We start from the raw sequence: 21,718 nt of genomic DNA on the forward strand, positions 1-21,718 counted from the left end.
TTAATGTAGCGTACGTGAGATGAGTTAGGGCAAGTGTGTAACATCTGTTGTTTGATTTTAGTCACGTTCTTTGATAAAAAGCATACACTGCTAAGCCCGTTAGGAGTTCTCTCTGTTACCATGCAACTTAAATAGGAAGGGCTTCTTGTTTCTGCTGAGCATTTGATTGTATTGGCAATTGGATTCTGATCTCTCTCACATCAGTATAAATCAGAAGTAATTCCATTGCAGTTGGAGCAAACCTAAGGTCATGATCTCACACTAGTGAAGCCATGGAAGCCAAGATTTTCAGAAGCGACTAGTGATTTTGAGCCTCAACTTGAGACACCTTAAAGGCACTTGAATTTCAAAGGGAGACTCCGCATCTTCTGAAAAGTAGTGATACCTTAAAAGGTGTCTGACTGAGGTATACAGAATCATTGGTCACGTTGGCAAATGTTGCCTTAAATGTTTAATATGCCACACAGAAAGTTACACTGATTATTTTCTACTAGATTTTATTTTCTTTCATTTTTTGTTCCCTATTTTTTTGAAAAACAAACAAACCCCAAAACCACCTTAATGTAGCATTCTGTTATCATCTGTTAATATTTCACACCAAAACTTGACCACGGGGCATTCTGGGCTAACATGCAAATGATAGAACACACTCATCCACTAAGCTCCGAGTCCTTATTCCTGTTTGTAGTCTTGCAGTTAGGACTGTACATTGTTAAAATGGATTTAAAATACCTGTGAAGTAAACAGCAAGATAGAAAGTAAGAGACACTAGGGACCAATCTCTTCCTTTTCAAAATCCAGTTTGGAAGCACTGTACAAGCCTTCATAATTTCCTAATTTCCCTCCATGGAATTGCTTTTTTCGTGTTCTGTGAAATCTGCCTTGAAGAGCAGACCAGCAAAATGGGCCAGTGTGACAACCTAAGAGACGAGCAAAACATGGCTGCTTAGTAGATTTTAACTTTATTGATTTTCACTTTTTTATTGAGATCACAGACCTGCGTAATTATCTGAATAGTCATCTCTCATTTGATCTATACCACCTTGAACGTGTTATGAACTGTAGAGTTGATAGAGTACTGTACTGATCTGTAACTTAAAGACAAATGGCTAAAAATTAGCTAAATCACGTCAAGTCACAAACAATATAGATAAAGCCAGGTTGAGGCTAGAGGTCGCACAGGTCATCCGAAACCAAAAGAGATACTATAATAATCAAAGCAAGTTACCAAACACGTTAGTTATACAAATGTCATAAACATATCAACAAAATGCCTTTTTGGTAGAGAAATTTGTTTGTTTGTTATCTTAGCCCCTCAAAACATTAATGAATTTCCCTGTGCAAGTAATATTCTCATTGTAGGGATGGGAATTGAGGCACAGAAACTGTGACTCGCCCCAAATCAGAGAGATTGTGGCAGAGCTGGGAATTTAATCCAATCCAATGCCTTAACCACAATACCATTCTTTTCTAGTGGTATGAGTTGTCCAGCCGTGAATGTTGTAAAACCAGTCCTTGCGGTAGGAGATGTTTATAGGGAAGCTCATTTTCTATGGAGAGAACTTACCATGTTTCTCTTAGCCATCTGTCCAATGCAGAGCATTGCTACTGAACAGAGAGAAGTCAACTGTAGTCCAAGAATCTAATCATTTCACCAGTTTCTTTTCTTTACAGTGAATTACTTTCAGCACTTAACCTTTATTGGGAAGCTCAACTAGTTCATAGAACATCAAACCACACTGACTTTCCATTAGAAGACACCATTTTAATTTTGTACGCTTTCCACAAAGATACATCAAGGAACTCAGCTGACCACAATCTCCAACGTAAGGTAATAACAGCCTCTCTGAGGAAACTTATCTGCTGTTAGTCACCTGGGGTATGGTTTTGGCACAGCGGCCTTTAGAAGGTCAAAGTAAAAGAGTGACCAGAAAGGTTCTGAATAAGACTTTGGGACAGCTCCTTTTGGGTAAAGGCAGTGGTGGCTCATGACTCTTTTGACAAGTGAGGCACAAATCACTCACTAGTTATTTCTCCCCTTGCCACATGTATAATGTAAGAGCTCTTAAAATATTCCTTATTTATAGCAAGGAAGCAGCGGGTGGGCCTGGGAGCTAGAGCTGCTGCCACTATCCGGGCCAGTGTGGGAGGTGGAGCACAAGGTGGGCCTGAGGCTTGGTGGCAGCTTCTCGTTTGCACACACCCAGCCTGCCCTGTTTGGGAGGGGACTGGAGAGGCGCAGGTGCAGGCTCCATCTCTGCCACCTGCAACCTCCTGTAGCCTGGGCTTAACTGCTACAATACTGTTGTGGCCTCACCAAGCAGTGATCACCACAGCAAGGCTCCTGTAAAGTGGTGTGGTAAATTACCCTGGTAACAAGGCAGCGTCTTGAGGCGCTATTAGCTATACCAAGATTTGATCCTTTCACAGCACTATGTTGCACAATTTGCGAGCGTGAATTGGGACATTCAAATCAAATAATAATTTGTCCGTACATCTGTATGTATTTATCAATTAATAAAAAAGAGTATGCAAAATTTATTTTGTAGCTTTTTGGAATTCTTGGTTAAGGCTCTTGACTTGCATCTGAAGAAGTGAGGTTCTTACCCACGAAAGCTTATGCTCCCAATACTTCTGTTAGTCTTAAAGGTGCCACAGGACCCTCTGTTGCTTAAGGCTGTTACCTCATTTTCCTGGGCTGATGATATTGCAATGTGCTGTGCATTAAACTCCAGCCTACATTTATTTTCAACCACTGAAGTTGGTGCAGAATGCAATAGCAATTGTCTTGCTGGATGTAATGGCTGTACTCCAGGACCTGCAGTGGTCTCTCATTGGTCTCCAAAGGCATTACAATGGTTGTTTTTGTCCTGCGTACATATATGGATGGCTGCCTCTCTGCTTTTGCCATATACTCCTGCAATTGTAGTCAATGGAAACACTTGAGCTGGGATCTCCCTGCCCCCTAACATACATGCACTCCCAGGGTATCTCTACCCTGGAGCTGGAGGTGTCGTTGCCAGCATGGATAGACCCACAGGTGCTAGTTTTGATTGAGCCAGTGAGCTAAAAATAGCAGTATCATCACAGCAAAATGGGCAGCGGCACAGGTTAACCAAGAATTCCCAGATAAAATCTCTTCTGAAGCCCCAACGTATGTACTCAGGGTGCCTAGCCCATCCTGCTGCCCATGCAGCCATGGTTATGCTGATATTCTTAGCATGCTAGTTTGGTCACAGCTAGCATGTATGTGTCTGTCTGAGCTGAAAATCATGCTTCCAGCTCCAGTGTAGGCAGAGACAAGGCTGCGGAAGGACCAGTTGTCTCTCTGACCTTCTCTCTTCTACCTTTTTTGTCCAGAATAATCCTAATTTGTTGACCTTCAGGGTGCATTGCATAACTAGATATCTGGTAGGGTTTCTGGGGTGGTCTGTGGGGTAGTTAGGTGCAGTTGGATGGGGTACATTTTTCTTAGTGGACAGTTTTCAGGTTAGGCCAACAAGTTCAGAAGAACAATGTGGATTATATATTCCTATGTGAAGATCACACTGTCAGGGTGTCTAGAGCATGTTGTATAGGTGTTAATATCTATGAAAATAAAATGACTGTTGCAGTAACCAGTTCCTATGTAATGACTTGGACCAATATAAGTCTGATGTAGGATTGATTTTGGGTTAGTTTATGGTTAACTCAACTTGGGCCTTTGAACACGATTCTGATCTGTTATACCACAGGGTAAATCAGGAACAAGGCCACTGAGCTCAGTGCAATTATTTAAGTGTAAGCTGGTGAGAGGTCAGAATTGGTCCTTTATTCATATTTGTGGTCTTGAGGTCAGAATTTATTGGGATTTGGAATATTCATCTCTTTCCAAAGCCAGTGCTTGTGTAGCTCTACGGAGCCCTTTCTCCACACTTGGGCCAAACTGACCACCAGTGAATATTTTCATTGGCTTAAACAGAAAATGGGTTGGTCTCTTTCTAAAGTGTATTCCTTGGCTATAATCTCTTTTGGATTTAGTCTGAAGATCAACTGAGATTTAGGTCAGCAGTGTAATGATTTTGTTATGCATAATCACTTGTTTAAGCAAAAGGTACTAAAATCAAGATAAGTAGCATTGTGCTTACCATGTCCGAGCTGAAATTCCATCTGCTGTGTACATCTCTGCAGGAGCTGATGAAGTGAAAGTTTTTGGATTCTGGCAAAATTCCCTGGAATGGAATTGACTGATCAGTAACCAAAACTGATTGTTAAATGTTCTTTGTAATTTGAGGTTGATCAGCTCTTCTTTTGAGGCATAGTGAGTGGTTTAATATGGGCAAGGCATGTTTATTCTACATAATGGAAACTCTTGATACTTTAATGAATGCCAACGGGAACGAATCTCTACAGGCCCAATTCTGCTATCCTTACTTTGCAAGTAGTCCCATTGATATTAACAAGTTTCTATTACGTTGTTACTCTTACGTAAGAAGCTGCCTTGAAATGTCCAACCAAATTTTGTTTAATTTTTGGCAAAGGGAAGGAAATGTTGGCAAAACTTGTTTAAAAATGTCCCCTTCATAGAACGGTGCTCATGGTTTTTTCAACTAGCTGTGTACCTGTGAAATGACTGAAACATTAACCAGACATTCCAGTTGGTTTAGAACATTCTCAGATGTGTTTCTTGTTGTACCTATGTACTACTTAGAGCACAATTGCTTAGTGCAGTATATAATTTTTGCTTAGCATTGCTGATGGGTGTGATGCCAGATACAGAAGCATTGCTAGAAATATTTGCTTGATCGCCATTAGGCATGATGTTAAAGAATGATACTTAAGTATTTGGCTGGTTGTTGATGTATGCATGGCAATTACAATACATAGACCTGCCTGAGAGCATCCTTTAATGATTGTAAATGCTCTATTGTTTGCTGCACAGCAACTGGAGAGTAGAGCTCGGGGGAATCTATGCTAGGAGCAGTCAGTGACTGCCTTTCCTGTAGGACACCAAGAGATATTCCAGTTGGTCTCAGCAGGCCACTCACCATCTGCCACTCCATTGTGGCTCCACATGGCCTAAACTTTGTTTTGATCATTAGTGTGTTTCCCACTCCTACACTATTTTAAACAATACGATGTTTCCCACTGCTACAATATTTGAAACAATATTTGAAACAAAACTATTTTAAACAATACCTGAGAGGTACTGCAAAGTGCTTCTCTGAATTGAGCCATATATATATGTATGGTGCAATCATAGAAGATTAGGGTTGGAAGAAACCTCAGGGGGTTATGTAGTCCAACTCCCTGCTCAAAGCAGGACCAACACCAACTATGCAACCGTCTATTCAACCATGCTCTGTAGCCACAACTTGGAAATATGGATCTTGTCACCATTGCTGGGAACACTGAGAACTTCAGAAGTGAGCTAGGGCCAGAGGTAGAAATGAACTGGAATTGAAATGGGGGTGAGGAGGGAAAAATAGTAATGACTTATCTCATAGGTCTGTTGTGAAGATCACTCCAGTAATGTGTGTAAGGCACTTTGTGCTTGAAAAGTGCTTAGATAAGTGCTAAGTACTTTCCCACACTTCTTCACCTGTAATCTTTTGTCATTGTTATACTTTCCTGTGGTTTTTTCCCTCAGTGCAGCAGAGAAATGCAGTGTCTGAGCTGGAGACAAGATGAAACACATATATTGTCCCCAGTGGTTATGAAGGGATTGTTTTTCTTCTTCATTGTTACCACACAAGTGGCCAGAAGTCACACAAGTTATTACCTCTTAAAATAAGTTACAACAATTTGGATAAAAAGGGAAGAAATGAGCCGTTATTGCCTACAGTTATAAAAGGGGACACAGGAGACAGGTCATAGATGGCAAATTAGATGGAAAGTGAATTTTTTATGAACTAAAGTGGCTGTTTTCTTCCCTGGTTATGAGCTGAAGTGCTAGCAGACTGGAGCCAGAGCATAAGTGACATAGAAATTTTCACAGTTTGATTTCTATTACAAATAACGTTCCTACAAAAGGATAAAATTGCTTCTGGAAGAGTCTTTTATATTTGATTTATTTAAATCAGTGTAATAAGCCTTGTATTACAGAGTATCTTGGACACTGAGTGTTAGTAATCTGTGTAATAAAAACAGAAATATATTTTTATATATTGTGATGGGGCAAGGCCAGATGGCTATAGAAAAGTAGTGGGAGACAGATATATTAGCCCCAGGTTTAACAAATCCCTGGTACCAGGGTAAGTAAATGGCAGCTGCTACAGGTCAATTAAGACACCTGGGGCCAATTAAGAGCTTTCCAGAAGGCAGGGAGGATGCTAGGTTGATTGGGACACCTGAAGCCAATCAGGGGCTGGCTGAAACTAGTTAAAAGCCTCCCAGTTAGTCAGGTGGGTGTGCATATCAGGAGCTGTGGGAGGAAGTTGTGCTGTTGGAGAGACTGAACAGTACACACCATATTAGGCACAAGGAAGGAGGCCCTGAGGTAAGGGTGAAGTGGAGCTTGAGGAAGTGGGGGCTGCTGTGGGGAAGTAGCCCAGGGAATTGAACGTGTCCTGTTCCTAAAAGGTCAGCTACCATAGCTGATACTATTAGGGTCCCTGGGCTGGAGTAGAGGGTGGGCCTGGGCTCTCCCCCTTTGTCCCCTGATTAATCACTGAGACTGGGAGACAACAGAGACTGTGCAAGGGAGGATAGCTTCTCCTCACCTCCCTTGCTGGCTTATGATGAAAATGGCTCAGTAGACTGTGACCCTTGTCTCTAGAGAGAGAAGGGTTAAGTAGAGGGTCACAGTGAACTTCTGAGGCTAGCGAAATCCATCAGGAAATGCAGGACCCACGCAGACAAGGACAGAGCTTTGTCACAATATGTATACATGTAATGTGTCAGGATTATCATGGTAGTGCATGGGGCCAACGGAGAATGGGTCACCATTGTGATAGGCACTATACAACAAGAGTAAGTGATATTTCCTGCCTGAAAGAGCTTGCTATCAAAATTGACAAGCCAAAGACTAGGGTGAAGGGGTATAACTTTCAGAGTGAACAATGCGATGGCAGCAAATGTCAAGTGAGTTCTGTGACCTGTACTTTTGATTTGATCTGTGCTGAGTTGAGACACTGCATCGACCTAACTACATTCACCTAAGTGCCGGCGCACCTCAAGGAGATGGAGTTATTAGGTCGGTGTAGTGGGGGACTTGCATCAGCAGGAGCAACACAGTAGTGTAGACACTTACAGAGTTAGGTCGACATAACGTTAAACTAACTCTGTAATGTAGACCTGTCCTAAGACCCAAAGGACTCTCAGGAGAGAAGAGGAAACTTCCATGAGTGCAGTTGTTTGATGTGTTTGTTTTTTCCCCCCTTAGATCTGTATGTCTCTTTGTCTAGGAGTAAAGTGTATGTGGTTTAGAGGTAGCTTTGCAGAGACTCTGTTACTTGATTTAACGGTGACAAAGTCCCTGATGTGTGAAACAGTAACTCGAGGTACCCACAAAGGTGGAGCTCTGGAGATGGCATGCAAGAGTGACTGGGAAATCTTGGGAGTGTGTGTCTTCATCAATCTTGAGGCCTATGGCAGCTGGGCCCCACCTCCCAAGAAGGAGGTGCCAGCACTGGAGTCTATACCCCAGGAGTGTGCCTGAAAGGCCAGAGAAAGGGACAGTATATGAACGCTGCTCAGAGACCGTAAGCTTAAAAGCCTATGGGATCCAAAGGTTTGCTTCGCGTACAGCCTGGTGAGTGTGGATAAGGGGAAACTCAGTCAGGGCTGTTACAACTGGTATTGTACGAATGACCTCATACGTTATGTGGTATTTGTAGTGTGAGCTGAAAGACCGTTATGAGAGGAGACACTCGACTCAGCAGAGAACCAGAGACTGGCCTCCTACCCAGAAGTCCTTCAATGACCAATATCAAATCCGCTCTTTAACATATTCTGGTTCTTTCTAATATTCAGAGGACCAAGAACTCTATAAGCCTAACTTATCTCCGTTGGATTGCTGCTTCTTGTTGTTCATGGCTTCTTATAATCTCAGTGTTTGTTTTTTTTAAAGGAGGTTTCAAATTTCCATTTTTTTGTTGTTGAATGAATATTCATGCTAAAATTCATGCAGCTTTAGGGGATTCATATGGATATGCACAATCTGACAACTGTAGAAATACTGAAAAATAACTACCATTCTGAAGTAGAAACCTCTATCAGTGGGAAATACTTGTAAAGCCGTATCGTACTATGTTGCTAGCTTTAAAAAAACATGCTAAGTCATCCCTTGTTGCGTATTATTCCTTGCATGTTAGTATATGTTTTGACTCTAACATTTTAGCCATCTCTAAATGACAGTACTTCATATAATATACATGGGTCTTAGTTAAATACTCATGAAACATAATAGGAGGACCTGTTAGTGACCCCTATATTTAGATTGCCTAACATGTTGCATTATTATAGTGGTGGGCCAGTTCTGCTAAAGTTAAGGTGAACCCCTTCCTTCAAGAGCTCTAACATCTGACTCCTTCAAGACTCCTTCAAGAGCTCTAACATCTGGACGTTTACTTAGATTAACTGGACATTTGCTGTGTCTTAGGCAGGGCCGGCTCCAGGCACCAGCCGAGCAAGCTGGTGCTTGGGGCGGCAGATTGTATGAGGTGGCATTCCGTCCAATCCTAGGGCGGCACGGCCACTTTTTTGTTTGTTTGTTTGTTTGTTTTTTGTTCCGCTCCGGCCGCCCTGTAGGGGGCAGCGGCATGGAGGACAGGAGCGCCCTGCAGCAAGCCTGGCAGGGCAGTCCGCGTCCTTCCCTCCCAGCCGACCGGGCAGCGCGGAGCCCTCCCGGCAGGTGGCAGGGGGCGCGGCGGGAGGGGCTGCGTGGCAGCACCCCGCTGAAGCCCTGGCCTCCCCCCTTCTCTCTCTCCCCCTACTCCCTTCCCCTCCCCCGCTAGCTGGGGCACATCTGAAGCGCAGGGAGTCCGCCTGCACCCTGGCTCCGGCCGCACAGGGTTTGTTTTTTTTGCTTTGTCGTTCTGGCCGCCCCGCTTTTTTTTTTTTGCCTGGGGCGGCCAAAAAGCCAGAGCCAGCCCTGGTCTTAGGGAGATGAGGGATAGAGTTAGTCATTCAAATTTGGGGTCATACGAGCAAGGAGTTCCTGAGATACAGCTCCCCAACACCTGTGTTTCATAAAGTCCTACATGCGTCTGACGAATTGGGCATTCACCCACGAAAGCTTATGCTCCAATACATCTGTTAGTCTTTAAGGTGCCACAGGACTCTTTGTTGCTTTATAAAGTCCACAGTTGACCAACTTATTTTTGTACACACCTGGGGCTGAAACCATCACGCTAATCACTCCAGAACTGATCTCAATTGCTTGATATTTTCTTAGTGTTTGATAATCACTGCTCCTTAGGGGAAGCGATACTGAAAATGTTGTTAAAAGAAGGGTTCAGTTCTCTAGATTGGTGTGTGCTAAACACTGGCGTACCAAACGGATTGCAATGCACATGTGCAGAAAGACTAGCTGAGAGGGTTTCCAGGCAGCCAGTTTTCATGTGACCTGAGGAGCTCAAGGGGACATGCTGTGCCTATTGGATCTGAACTAAACCCAAGCGCTCTAAATTTTAACCCTACCGTTGGCAAAAATCCGAGAAGGGACTGTAGGCATGTTGCTGAAACCCTCTGTCAAGGGCTTCTTTTATTTTGGGGGGAATGGAAACTGAGTGCACGAGATAATTCAGAGGGTGCTCATACTATTTATGGAAAGATAATAATGACACATGCAAATGCTTGCTGCATGGTGCTGGGGATGTGGGGGTTGGGAAGGCACGGGGAGATGGGGGGATTAGTAGGTGGAAGGGAGTGAGAGCATACAGAGAGGGCTGTGGGGCAGTGGTAAGGGGAAGATAATGGGGAGCATGCTTGGTGGGGAGGGGACACTGGGAGGGTGACATGGAGGTGGGTGACAGAGGCAATGGGGGATTAGGGAAAGGGGGCTACAGCTCCACATTTACCCCTCCTGTGTGTGTGCTGGGGGTTTGGGGGAAACCCTAAGACCCTCTCCCTGCTGAATTTGAATGTAAAACTCTGAAAACCAGGGAATATAAAATAAGAGGGAGGAGTGAGGGCTTGGAATGGACTGGGTGGGCCAGGGGCATGATGGGGGGACGTGAGGAGAGTGGGCATAATGTGTGTGTGTGTGTGTGGAGTGGCTCTGTGTACAGCTCGGGCTCCATACCCAAGGCAGTGTGTAGCCCTCTAGTAAGCTGCTGTCTAATATGGACACAGCAGCAGAGGGCACCAGACAAGGAGCAACATTTTTATGCACTTCTGCAGTGCTAATGGTTGAATGGGACAGGAAGGGGAGGGTGAGTGGGAAATGCTGGCAGGGAGGTGGTGGTGGGGAGACAAACTCCCCTGGAGCTGGCGATAGCCCCTGGCAATTATCTTCATGCCCTCCCGCTGAATTCACTGTGGTGAGGGTTGCTGTGCTGAACGGTGGAGAGATTAGTAGGAGCAGCTTGCCAGAGTTGTGGTGGTGATATGAGGACAGCTGGAGGGCCCCTGCTTCTCTGGGGAGGGGTTCTGAGCCCCTTTCCCTGCCCCCCCTCGTGCGTGATCCAAGGAAAGAGGTGCCTGTCTGCTTCGAGAGAGCCTGGATGCCTCCTTTCAGAGACGAGTTCTGTAAGTGGGGTCATAGCCGTGCATAGGGGTCCTCTTGCCACAAGGGTTGTCAACAGCAAAGTGGGGTGTGGGTGGTTTGTAGGTGTGTGAAGGTCGAGTGTGAGATGGTGCTGTGAAGCTGAGCAGGTGTGATGTATGTTTGCCTGAGTCTCAGGCAGGTGTAGGTAGCTCCTGCTCAGTACAGCTCACTGAAACACAAGGTTTGCCTTAGCAAAGAGGAGGCATTTGACTCTGTTCTACAGTGGTCATGTGGCCCATCCCCACAATGTTCTGCCGCAGCTGCAAAAGAAGAGTGAGAGGAGTATACTGGGACATGGCTCAAAGAGGGCAAAGTTAAGGCCGTGTTGTCCCTCAACTCTTTAGTTCCTGTTTTTCAGATGTTTGGGTTTTACTGAACTCAGTGGTTCTGAAAGTGATTGGATACCACTGGGCTAACTTTGTTAAAGCTTTCTGTTCGTGACAGAAGGATTATAGGAACACTCTCTCTCTCTGAGAAGCTCTAATATCTCCATTGTTTGCAGCAGCTTCTGCTGTCTGGCAGGGGGAATCCCCTCAGGAAAGAGGGCGTTTGTTCTGTCAGGTGAAATTCCCCACAGATTCAGCAGAGTTGTAAACCATTCGATGGTGAAGCTGGCCAGAAGCTCTGAATGTTCTGAGGCTGGGCTGGCATTGCTGTCCACGCTGCACTCCCCGGGGAGCTGCCAGAGTAGATGTAAGAGGGGTGGGGAAGAATCGGGCCTTCCTCCTCAACTCCTGAACCAGAATGTCCCTTGTGGGGACCGCATGGGATAGGAGCTTCTCCACCTACTGGGGGTGGGAGTGAGAGAGAGAGAGAAACACCACATAGTTCAGGAGCTCTCCTAACTCCTGAGGTGTGGGGGAGAGACACGACCCAGGCTCCACCTCTTCTGGGGGCACCACGTAGGGCAGGGGACACCACGTAGGGCAAGAGCAACCCCATTGCTTCCCCACAACCACACACTGGATCCAGTTCTCAGTGCCAGCAGCCCATCCCCCGCTCTGGGAGAGCAGCCCTATTCTGCTGCCAGCTAATGTAGTTAGTCCTGTGGCTCATCTGACAGCAGCCTGTGCAATGTTGAAGGTTCAGATCCTGCTGATGCTGTTATCAGCGTGCGCCAGTGGAAGGTAAAAGTGCCAGACTATTAAAATATATGGAGATATACCTATCTCATAGAACTGGAAGGGACCCTGAAAGGTCATTGAGTCCAGCCCCCTGCCTTCACTAGCAGGACCAAGTACTGGTTTTGCCTCAGACCCCTAAGTGGGCCTCTTAAGGATTGAACTCACAACCCTGGGTTTAGCAGGCCAATGTGCAAACCACTGAGCTAACCCTCCCCCAGTACCTTTCTGTGTACATATACTATTGTGCCATAAGGGTCATCAGGAACCTGACACTGAGAGGAAAGATGGTGCAGTGATTAGTGTGCTAGCCTGGGACTCTGAAGACCCACGTTCAATTCCCTGTGCTGATGCAGATTTCCTATGGGACACTGGGTATATGTCTGCTACAGTCAGGAGGTGTGATGGCAACACATATAGCTAGATTGAGGAGCAGGCACGCGAGTATGTTCCCAGGACCCTAGGCAGTCTGCTGCTAGCTAGATCCAAGCTAGGAGGGGTACATCTACATGTGCTCCAATAATACTTCTGTGACGCTGGCAGGCCAGATGCCAGCTTTTGCCCAGGTTGGAGGCATTAGCTAAGAGCTGACAACCCTCGTAGCTGGAGACCAAACCAGGCCACCTGTATGTTAGTTTTGCTCAAAATAGGTACTAGTATTATAAGAATGTATTTAGTCTTTAGACCCTGTGAAATGCTAGTATGTTGCTGCCTGCATTAATCTCATGTATAATGTCTATGCCCATGTTATAAGGTAATAGTTAAGTGTTTGCTCTGAAACTGTACACCCCCACAGTCAGGAGAGAAACATTACCAAGTGTGAAATACTAGTTTGCCATGTGATGCTCTGTACCTCGGGGAAACACCCCACACTCCCATGTTCATCTTTATAAAATGATTGTGTGGTATCCAGTGCAAAGTTTGTCATGTTGGGTGTCTTCAGAAGGCTCATAATGCACTGAGCATGGTTGTTATAGTGATGTTATAGTAATTGTTACAGTGATGTTATAGTGAGGTTATAGGTTATAATTTCATGTATATAGTTATGAGGCTGAAAATGTATCCTCATGACTTAAAGCAAGCCCAGGCAAAAACTCTCCAAGAGCAGAGGGGCAGTTCACACCTCATCAGGGCATGGATGGGACAAACCCAGCCCATCCTCACAGGAACAATGGACACTGGCCTAGGCAGCAACAAAAGAATCTTAGACCCTCAAGGGAGTCACCCCCCTTCCCTTGGTCAGTTTGGGACTGCGGAGAGGTAATGCTCACCTGACTCTGATGGGGGGGGGGCAAAGCCAAGAGGAAAGAAAGGACATGGTAAAAGAGGGAGACATTTTGCCAGGCTCTCTCTCTCTTCCACTTATGTCTACAGACACCCCCACCAACAAGCGACTGAAATGCAGATGAAAAGGGAGAGCCTGACTGAAAAGTAACCAGCCAGACTGTGGTGAGAAGCATCTAAGTTTGTAAGGACATTGAAAGTGTTAAGATCAGCTTAGAATGTGTTTTGCTTTTATTTCATTTGACCAAATCTGACTTGTTGTGCTTTGACTTATAATCACTTAAAATCTATCTTTATAGTTAATAAATCTGTTTGTTTATTCTACCTGAAGCAGTGTGTTTGGTTTGAAGTGTGTCAGAGGGTCACCTTGGGATAACAAGCCTGATGCATATCAATTTCTTTGTTAAACTGATGAACTCATATAAGCTTGCAGTGTCCAGCAGGCATAACTGGACACTGCAAGACGGAGGTTCCTAGGGTTGTCTGGGACCGGAGATATTGGCTAGTGTCATTCGCCTGCAAGTAGCTGGAAGCAGCTTACATGCCAGAGGCTGTGTGTGAACAGCCCAGGAGTGGGGGTTCTCACAGCAGAGCAGGGTAAGGCTGGCTCCCAGAGTCAAGGATTGGAGAGGGCTAGCAGCTCACCGGTCTGGATAACACCAGGGGAACGTCACCCCCACGCTCCATGAAGAGGAGATATGCATGTGAATTCATCCCATCATCTTGAACTCTGGGGGGAAGGGAACAAAAATCCCTGACAAGGAGGCACCGCATCTTTTGGCTGTTTGAACTCTGAAGGGCTGGAGACACTAAGCTCAAGACAGAGATCCCCAGGGGCTGCCCAGAAAGATACTTTGAATTGACAGATCACTACAGCTCTGTCACTCTTAGGATTTAGATGGTAACTCGTATCTGTGTGGGTTTGCTTGCTTTAGCCTGTAAATAATTATCTTATTCCTTTTTCCTAGTTAATAAACCTTTAGATAGTTTGCTCCAGGATTGGCTACAGGCATCATCTTTGATGTAAGATCTAGGGTAAGTGACTGTTCTCTTGGGACTGGAAGCAACTTGAATGCGGTGTGATTTTTGGTGTAAATGACCATTTATCACCAAGTCCAGTTTGTCCGGGTGACAAGGGAGACTGGAGATTCTAAGGGGACTGTCTGTGACTCCACGGTAAGAGTGTTATAGTGATCCAGGAGCTCACATTCATTACTGGCTTGGTGAAATCTAATTATAGAACACACTGCCAGTTTGGGGTGTCTGGCCTGTTTTTGACTGTCTGCCCTGAGGTCAGTACTCATGGTTTTGAGCCCTGTTGCCACATAGACACACCTTAGTGTGTCTGTGCCTCACATCCCCACCTGTAAAATGGGGATAACTAATGCTTCATTACCTCACCAGGTGGCTGTGATGTTATATATAGTTCGCATTGTGAGGTGCTCAGATAATAATGTAGCAAGGACCAGAGATCACAAGGAAACTACACTCCATGGTCTTTGGCGTTAACAGGGGCTGACAGCACTGGTGTTGCAGATCACCTGAAAGTAAAATTGTGTTAAATCGATCACTTGTCTTGTACCTGACACACTGCAAACAACATTGCCTCAGCTATGTACTTTTATTGTTCCCAGTGTTAAAGTGGCATATGTACTTCTGTAGAACAGTGCTACAACAAATAACAGTGCTTCCTGCAACGTTTACATCCAGTTCAGGGCTGTATAATTTCCCGGTATACAAGGCTGAGAAGGTCAGAACTACAGCTGTGCATAAGCCTGTTTGTCTATAGCTATTTTCAGGGATTCCACATAATGCGATCCCTATAAATACAGTTTCTTCAAGTGAGGTGGTTAGTTGAGCCTTCAAAAATCAGTGCAGTTTCATTCATTTCAGTGGAATATTCTGAGATCTTTTGAGACAGAAGAGTCTTGCAGTTTAAAAAAAAAAAGGCCGTGAAATGTGGAATAAATTCTCTTTTGAGATCTCAATCCTTGGCAATAAAATTTCAGTAGCATTCTCATCCGGGTTCTTATCAGATTTATCTTAAAAATAAAATCTTTGTGTTATCAACATAAAGATATTAGTTAACACAGACTATTGGTTTTCATAATGAGCATTTTCTCTTGCATTTGTGGCTTTCTAATAGTGCTGGTAATTGTAGAAATTAAATTGCGTACTACCAATGTACGGTAGAAATTGATAGCCATACAGCGAAGTGGAAACCAGTGTTATTTCAACAAAGTTTATAAATATCTGGCTGCAATTATTCATTTCGTACTCGTTATCAATCACTGAATAATCTCACTCTTGATTTCTGTGTCCTGACCTTTTCATCCACCCACCATCCCCCTAAAAGGGAGAATGACACACATGAAAAAAGGCGGGGCTTTGAATGCTGAAATATATCAAACCCTTCCTCTTGAAAAGTAATGTGTACAACAAGATCGCTGGGACAAACATTCAGGAGATTTTGGCTGAGCGCTCTACACTGGTATGTCATTAGGGGTTGATTTTCAACAATTGCCTTTTGAAGTCTGAAGAAGAGATGGCAGTGGCTCAGGAAATGTACTTAGTAACTAATGTACTTCGTAACATTTTTCTTTTCTGTTTGTAAGCTTTGCTTTTTAAGCTAAGTGGCATGATTAGACTGATGCAAATTGGCATTAGAAGCATACATTGAAGTTTTCCTTGTTTAAGTCGGGACCAAGTACAGCTCAGTTTAGAAAACAGTTTGAAAAGCTGGCGTGAAGTATTAGAGACTTTATAAAAATACCATTTTAAATGTAATTACCATTTATTGTTACTTCATTTAGCTCCAGGTACAAAGATTTCTCTGGAATGTACTTATTGCTGGAACTGCTACGGAATTCACAGTAACATTCTTACGCTTAAGATGATTATTCTGTTTAGTTGGTGGTATAATACCTTTCAAACTTGCTGGTTAAGAAGGTTAAGCTGTAATGGAATAGCCCATGCTATAAAACGCTAGTGTTTTTCCATAAACATATTGCAATACACTCTATAAAAAAAATGAAGGGAACGTATTGCTTTAGCTAGTTGGACAGTTCTCAGAGACTGAAATTCTATATTTCATACTATTTTATATAGTTTAAATGTGCGCAATACCTTTATTTCTAACCAAAACATGATTATGCATATGGAGCACTTTATATAAACTATCCATAATTAGTTAGCTGCTACATTTTTCTCACAAGCTCTCTAACAGTGAAAGAAATCAGAACTCTTTGAAACCTAAATTAAACATGGGGCACAGGATTTGCATTGATTCTGTGTCATCTCAAACTTTTTTTTAGTTTTGCCGTAGCACAGCAAATCTTTTAAATTATTTACAAAGACAGCGAGAGAATTGAAATCCTTTGGAGTGTTGAATGAATAATTTAAAGCTTTCATTTCCATTTAACTTCTTTTTTTTTTAAATGCAGTTATGTCCATGGTCACTTCTCTGGGTGTTAGATTTATTGGCCGAGTTTTATATGTTGGATTGCTTAATAAATTTATCGCGTAAATACAGATGAAAATGCATTTCTCCCTGTGGAGTTTTTACCTTGAAATGTAGGAAGCTTTACCCTGAAGGGAAATTCTTGAAAGTTAAAAGCATTTGCTTTATAGGGTTGTGAGTTGGAAGTTAATGGGCCAAATACTGCTAGTTTTACTCAAATAAAAGTTCAGCCCTGGTGTAATTATATGCTGATCACATAGACTTTGGTAGTCAAGATTTTTGGCAAAACTTGCCCCAAATAGTTATTTTACCATGTCTTTTATATAGTTCCTATGTGCTATGAAATTGTATCAGATTAAAAAAATAGTTTGGCATATGGGTACCTTCCATCTAATTAATGATGGATAATATACCAGAAGAACCAGCCTGCAAAAGTAGGACCTAAAGAGTTGTGGTAGCCTACTTTTTCTTCTGCTTTTGTATTTTTGAGATTGAACTTTGATGTAGTCTAGGAGTCCAGTTTTGGTCCCCTGTTCTACCAGCATAAATGTAGAGTTGTTACTGCAATAGTTACTATGGATTTTAGACAAGTAACTGGGAGCAGATTTTGGCCATTGTAGTTCCTGTCTGTGGCTGGAAAGAGATTATCTCCCTGGGACAGAACACCCATAAATGTGAAGGATCTGGGCAAAATGTGAGTGACAAAGAAGTTTGTGTACATTATGTGCAAAAAAATACATTAAACCAGCATTCAGGTTGCATAGTCAACCACTCACAAGTTAGGAAATGTCAGCATTCGTCATCCGTGCAACCTTAATTTGGCCCCCACGTGCATATACACTACAATAGTCTAATTACATGATAGCATAATATTTTTTCCACAGGACCCCTTCCGCATTCAGTGCACAGGATGGATAGTGCTTACTGAATTGGTAGCTATTCAATATTTCTTTTTATCCTCATCTTTCAGTGTGTTGGCCTCATGCCTTATTGACTGTGCACCACCAAACCCTCCACTGAATCCAGAATTATTTAATTTCCTCCTTGGCTTTTCCATGGCACTCATCACTGTAATAATCGAGTGCTTAACAAAGCCCCTCTGCGATATAGAGGTATCACCATTTTATCGATACTGAGGCACAGAGAGATGAGACAGCATTGTCTAGATCATCTGCTATTTTGGGTGTCTGATTTGAGAAGCCTAGGACGTGGTTTTCAGAATACTTAACATTTTATAGCACTTCATATTTCAGTCTACAGGTCCCATTAACTTCTGTTGCTGTTGTGAGTGCTCAGTAATGTGTGCAAATCTCACCTCTGGGTGTCAAGTTGGGCTCCTTATAAAATAGGATATCTCCATTTATTTATCCTTATCTCCTAGAGCTGGAAGGGACCTTGAAAGGTCATTGAGTCCAGCCCCCTGCCTTCACTAGCAGGACCAAGTACAGTTTTTGCCCTAGATTCCTAAGTGGCCCCCTCAAGGATTGAACTCACAACCCTGGGTTTAGCAGGCCAATGCTCAAACCACTGAGCTATCCCTCCCCCCTTAGTCTCATAGTTAGTGGCCATCTGTGAAAATGTTTGATTTAAGAAACTTGTTCAGCATCACACAGGAACTCTGGGGGCTAGAATCCAGTTCTCCAGGGTAGCTTTCAGCTGCCTTCACAAAGAACCCTTCCTTTCTCTTCCTGCAATGCCCTGCCTCCTTCACAACACACTTTCTACTGTCTGCAGTAAATGAGAATGGAAGAATGTGTAGGAAACTTGGTCTCTGTTATGCATGAGGAGTTGGTGCATGACTACAATTTGGACCAGAGTGACTTCCATAAAGAATGGGCATGGGGGACGTTTGCTGCCTGTAATGTACACGTGTAAGGTCTGAATGTGGCAGGTTGTCAGATTTACGTGGTATTCCCTGGTTTTGTCATCTGACAGAGTGCAGATTCCATGTGCTAGTGTTACTTAAAAGTAACTTGAAATGATTTTTTTTTTTTAAATTAGATTTGCCCCCCTTTTTTTTTAATTTTTTTTTTCTTCATATAGTTTTCCCTGCTTTTGTTTTTACCCTAGAAATAACCGGAATGTGAAGTCAGGTCTTTCTTGCTCCTGCAGGATGACTTTCTTAGGTCTCCAGTTATGTGGTGTGAGCTCATAGAATATCAGGGTTGGAAGGGACCTCAGGAGGTCATCTAGTCCAACCCCCTGCTCAGAGCAGGACCAATTCCCAACTAAATCATCCCAGCCAGGGCTTTGTCAAGCCTGACCTTAAAAACCTCTCAGCTTCTGTGACAGCCTGGGGTGAGGGACATTCTCTTAAGCATTCATTAGTTACGTAGGTGTTAACCAAAACAGGTTAAACAGTCTGATTCAAAATCTCATCGCATCGTAATTGTTCAGCTTTCACTCTTGGGTCGTCATATTTCCTATACGTACACCTCTACCTTGATATAATGCTACCCGATGTAACACAAATTCGGATATAACACGGTAAAGCAGTGCTCCGGGGGGGCGGGGCTGCACACTGCGGTGGATCAAAGCAAGTTCAATATAACGCAGTTTCACCTATAACACGGTAAGATTTTTTTGGCTCCCGAGGACAGCGTTATATTGAGGTAGAGGTGTATAAAAAGAAAGAGGAAAACACCCTCATTCTTGACATTTTAATCCAGCCTTCCTTATACATCATGAAGTGCCTAACCTGACTTTGTCTCCAGCCCTCCCCACTTCTGCAGGTCATCTTTAAAGTATTCCTACTCTGACACGCAGAAAGCGAGGCCTCTCAGTTTGCTACCACCAGTACGCCATAATCCAACTGGCAAAAACTCTGCATTACTCGAATGTTGCTGGAATACTTCTACTGTTGCTAAGGGAATGCTCACTAGAATCCCTTTCCAGCAGTTCTTGAAATGACAAAAGCCTCTGAGGGGCAAAATGACTTCAAGACTGAAGGAGTGTTATATTTGGGGACAGCTTTAAGAATCCATTAACTCAGTAATGTTGAATTGTAATGGAACACCTATGGAACACATGGGACAGGCAGCCACGTAATTATACAGAGTTTATTTCTTATAATCAGTGCTGCTACAGAGCATATGAAGTGTATTCGCAATGATGGGACACAACGGTGTCGTTATTTTTGATAATAGCTAGTGAGAAGGTTGATGGAAAATTTCTGGGAACTGAGATTAGTTGAAAGACATCTAATGGCAAGAGATGTAATTCTTTTGGGATGACAATAAGGAATGCATGTTACAGATGTAGGGCCAGATTCTGATCTTGGTTACACTGGTGAAGTTATGGAGTGAAAGTGTGGATTTCCACCAATGTGATTGGGATCAGAATCTGTCCCACAGTGAAGAATGATATTAAATATTTGAGAGGAACAGTTTTCTAGCCTAGGAACACACATTAAATATTTGCTAAACAATCATTAGAGAAGTGTAATATAAATAATACCTGATGGTATGTCTCTTGAGCTAGCTTGTTTTATCGCCTTCTGGGGTTGCTTGCATCATGTTCTGAAATGGTATTTCCAGGCATTCATTGCTGTTTTTTGTCTCCAAACTCATGAATAAATCACTTGCCAGTTTTCAATCACCAGAAGTCATGTGCCTTATCACACAGACATGAGTATTTATTATTTACAATATAGAGGTGCTAAGTGACACCACTGTGCTCTCCATGCACAGAGGAGTATATGGTCCCTGCCCCAAACATCTTACTCTCTAAATAGTCCAAGGGTGGGGAAAGGAAGTAATATTGGTCCCATTTTATGGATAGGGACTGAGGAGCAGAAAGATTGAGGCACTTATGGTCGCACTTGAAATTTGGGTCTGAACTGGGAATTGAACTTAGTTCCATCTTAACCACTAGTTCTCTTTTAGAAGGGAGAAATAGCTTGTTTCATTGCAAGGCGCTAGGTGCCTTGGAAATAGTTTGATACTTGCAACTTAAATTTATATTATGTTCTGAGCTTCTGAATGTGGTTCAAATATGCTCACTGCCATGGGGACCAAGTTCTTATTCCTGAAAGTGCCTTAGTGAAGTCCTAGTTAGAACTCTGTTCTGGGTAGCCTGGAGTACATACCCATCCATCCATTTCAACTTTCTCAATCCAGCAGTGTGCCACTATGCCTTGATTCTAACTATTGCAGTTCTAAATCCTTCTGACTAGATCTGTGAATTATGCTTAGATGTGGCATTCTAATGCAGTAATTTTTATAATGAAGATAGACTAGAATGAACCCATTAAATATCTTTTCACTATAGAGATCAGAGAAGATTGTCAAAAACCCAGGCGAGGAAGGGTATTCTTGTTAAATAGTGGGATTAGGATTGAAGAGATGTGGTTTCAGTTTCTGCCTCCATGCACTTCCTCTGTGATGTTGAGCAAATTCTTTGATCTCTCTGTGCCTCAGAATACTTTCTGTAGGAATAATTCCTTTTGTCTGGTTAGACAGTAAACTCTTTGGTGCAGCAACTGTTTTTTCTCTGTTTGTACGTACAGTGCCTAGTGACACAACAAGGCTTCACTCTCTGTTGAGACCTCTAGGCACCACATTATGTGAATTACTACAAGACTGCCCAACATGCTGAAATTTCAGCATCTCTACATCTGTACACTATGGGAATATATTCCACACTTCCTCTGCCTAAAGATGTTAAGTCAGTCCTGGGAGGAAAACCTGGTTCTTTCAATACTCTGGCATGAGGAATTTAGGGTTTTTTAGATATTGTATTTCACATTCCAAAAACCAGCTAGAATACCAAAGGCACTAATACAGGATTTTAATGGAACCCAAAGCACTAGGTGTGATCAATTTTTTTTTGTCTACTGGGTGGGGGAAGGGGGGAGAAGGCTAACACTAATGTTGATCCCCAAAATCTTTCTCTCCCCCCACAGGCTGGTGGTGGCTGCTTTTTGTTTGCATGGGCACCATGAGAAACAGAAGAAATGGCACTTTGGACGGTTCAAAAGTTCTTTACTCCAGTATATCTCGCAGCACCGATGTGTCATTCAATGACTGTGTAAGTAACGGGCACAATGCATTTCCATTGTACGTGCCTGGGTGTAGTCTCCCTTGGAACTCTGCCACAGTGACAATTATGAATTAGTCTCATACACAAGGAGGAAGATGTATATGGTCTTGCAGCACTTTTTCT

At 43.3% G+C, this 21,718-nt stretch overlaps 1 protein-coding gene across 1 annotated transcript in view; it reads left to right on the forward strand.

The window, feature by feature from the left end:
* The first annotated feature begins 1,719 nt into the window (after window positions 1–1,719).
* Window positions 1,720–21,718, forward strand: part of TRPM8 (transient receptor potential cation channel subfamily M member 8) — a 104,384-nt gene continuing 84,385 nt past the window's right edge. The window contains exons 1-2 of the mRNA XM_054044163.1: window positions 1,720–1,831; window positions 21,459–21,583. Of these exons, the coding sequence (XP_053900138.1) occupies window positions 21,485–21,583 (99 nt within the window). The 5' untranslated portion in view covers window positions 1,720–1,831; window positions 21,459–21,484. The remainder of the gene's footprint in view (window positions 1,832–21,458; window positions 21,584–21,718) is intronic.

Source organism: Malaclemys terrapin, chromosome 11 (genome assembly GCF_027887155.1).
Source record: "Malaclemys terrapin pileata isolate rMalTer1 chromosome 11, rMalTer1.hap1, whole genome shotgun sequence".
Taxonomy (NCBI): domain Eukaryota; kingdom Metazoa; phylum Chordata; order Testudines; family Emydidae; genus Malaclemys; species Malaclemys terrapin.